The sequence below is a fragment of the Haliaeetus leucocephalus genome, unplaced genomic scaffold, assembly GCF_000737465.1.
Source record: "Haliaeetus leucocephalus isolate CR32 unplaced genomic scaffold, Haliaeetus_leucocephalus-4.0 Scaffold517, whole genome shotgun sequence".
NCBI lineage: Eukaryota > Metazoa > Chordata > Aves > Accipitriformes > Accipitridae > Haliaeetus > Haliaeetus leucocephalus.
In genome coordinates this window covers 4,266,547-4,267,048 of record NW_010972953.1, presented here as the reverse complement: position 1 = coordinate 4,267,048, position 502 = coordinate 4,266,547, and the positions used below count along the sequence as shown (strand labels likewise).

The 502-nt window shown below is 71.3% G+C and overlaps 1 protein-coding gene across 1 annotated transcript in view; it reads right to left on the bottom strand.

The window, feature by feature from the left end:
• ZNF593 (zinc finger protein 593) overlaps positions 1-248 on the bottom strand; it is a 1,032-nt gene extending 784 nt beyond the window's left edge. Inside the window, exon 1 of the mRNA XM_010576133.1 lies at positions 17-248. Within this exon, the coding sequence (XP_010574435.1) occupies positions 17-213 (197 nt within the window). The 5' untranslated portion in view covers positions 214-248. The remainder of the gene's footprint in view (positions 1-16) is intronic.
• Positions 249-502: the final 254 nt, after the last annotated feature.

The window sequence follows — 502 nt, the reverse complement described above, 5'->3', positions numbered from 1 at the left end:
ACCCCGGCCCACACACGCGCAGTGCAGGCAGTAGAACTGGGCGCAGCCGGGCAGGTCGGGGTCGGGTTCCTGCCGCAGCAACCGAGCAGCGTTCTCGGGCCGTAGGTCCCCGTGAATCTCATCCAGGTCTCGTCGGCGCCGCTTCGTCTTCAACTGCCGGGCCAACGAGTGCGCCCGGTGAGCCCCGGTACGGCGGCCATTGCGCGGTGACATGGCGGACCCACGCCGGGAGGATGCGCCGTAGTGCGCAGGCGCAGGCATAGGCCCCGCCCCACGCCCGTACACCCCGCCCAGGAGACGGCAAACCACGCCTGTGTGGCGGCAAACCACGCCCACGCAACCGCAAGCCACGCCCACGCAACCGCAAGCCACGCCCATAGACCGCAAGACCACGCCCATTTGGGGGTAGGCCACGCCCCCAGGCTCAGCCCTGTATCTCTGCCTGACGGCCGTGGCCAGCCCCGCTCCAACCGGGGCCGGTGAACGGTCCCGGGGGCCAGCC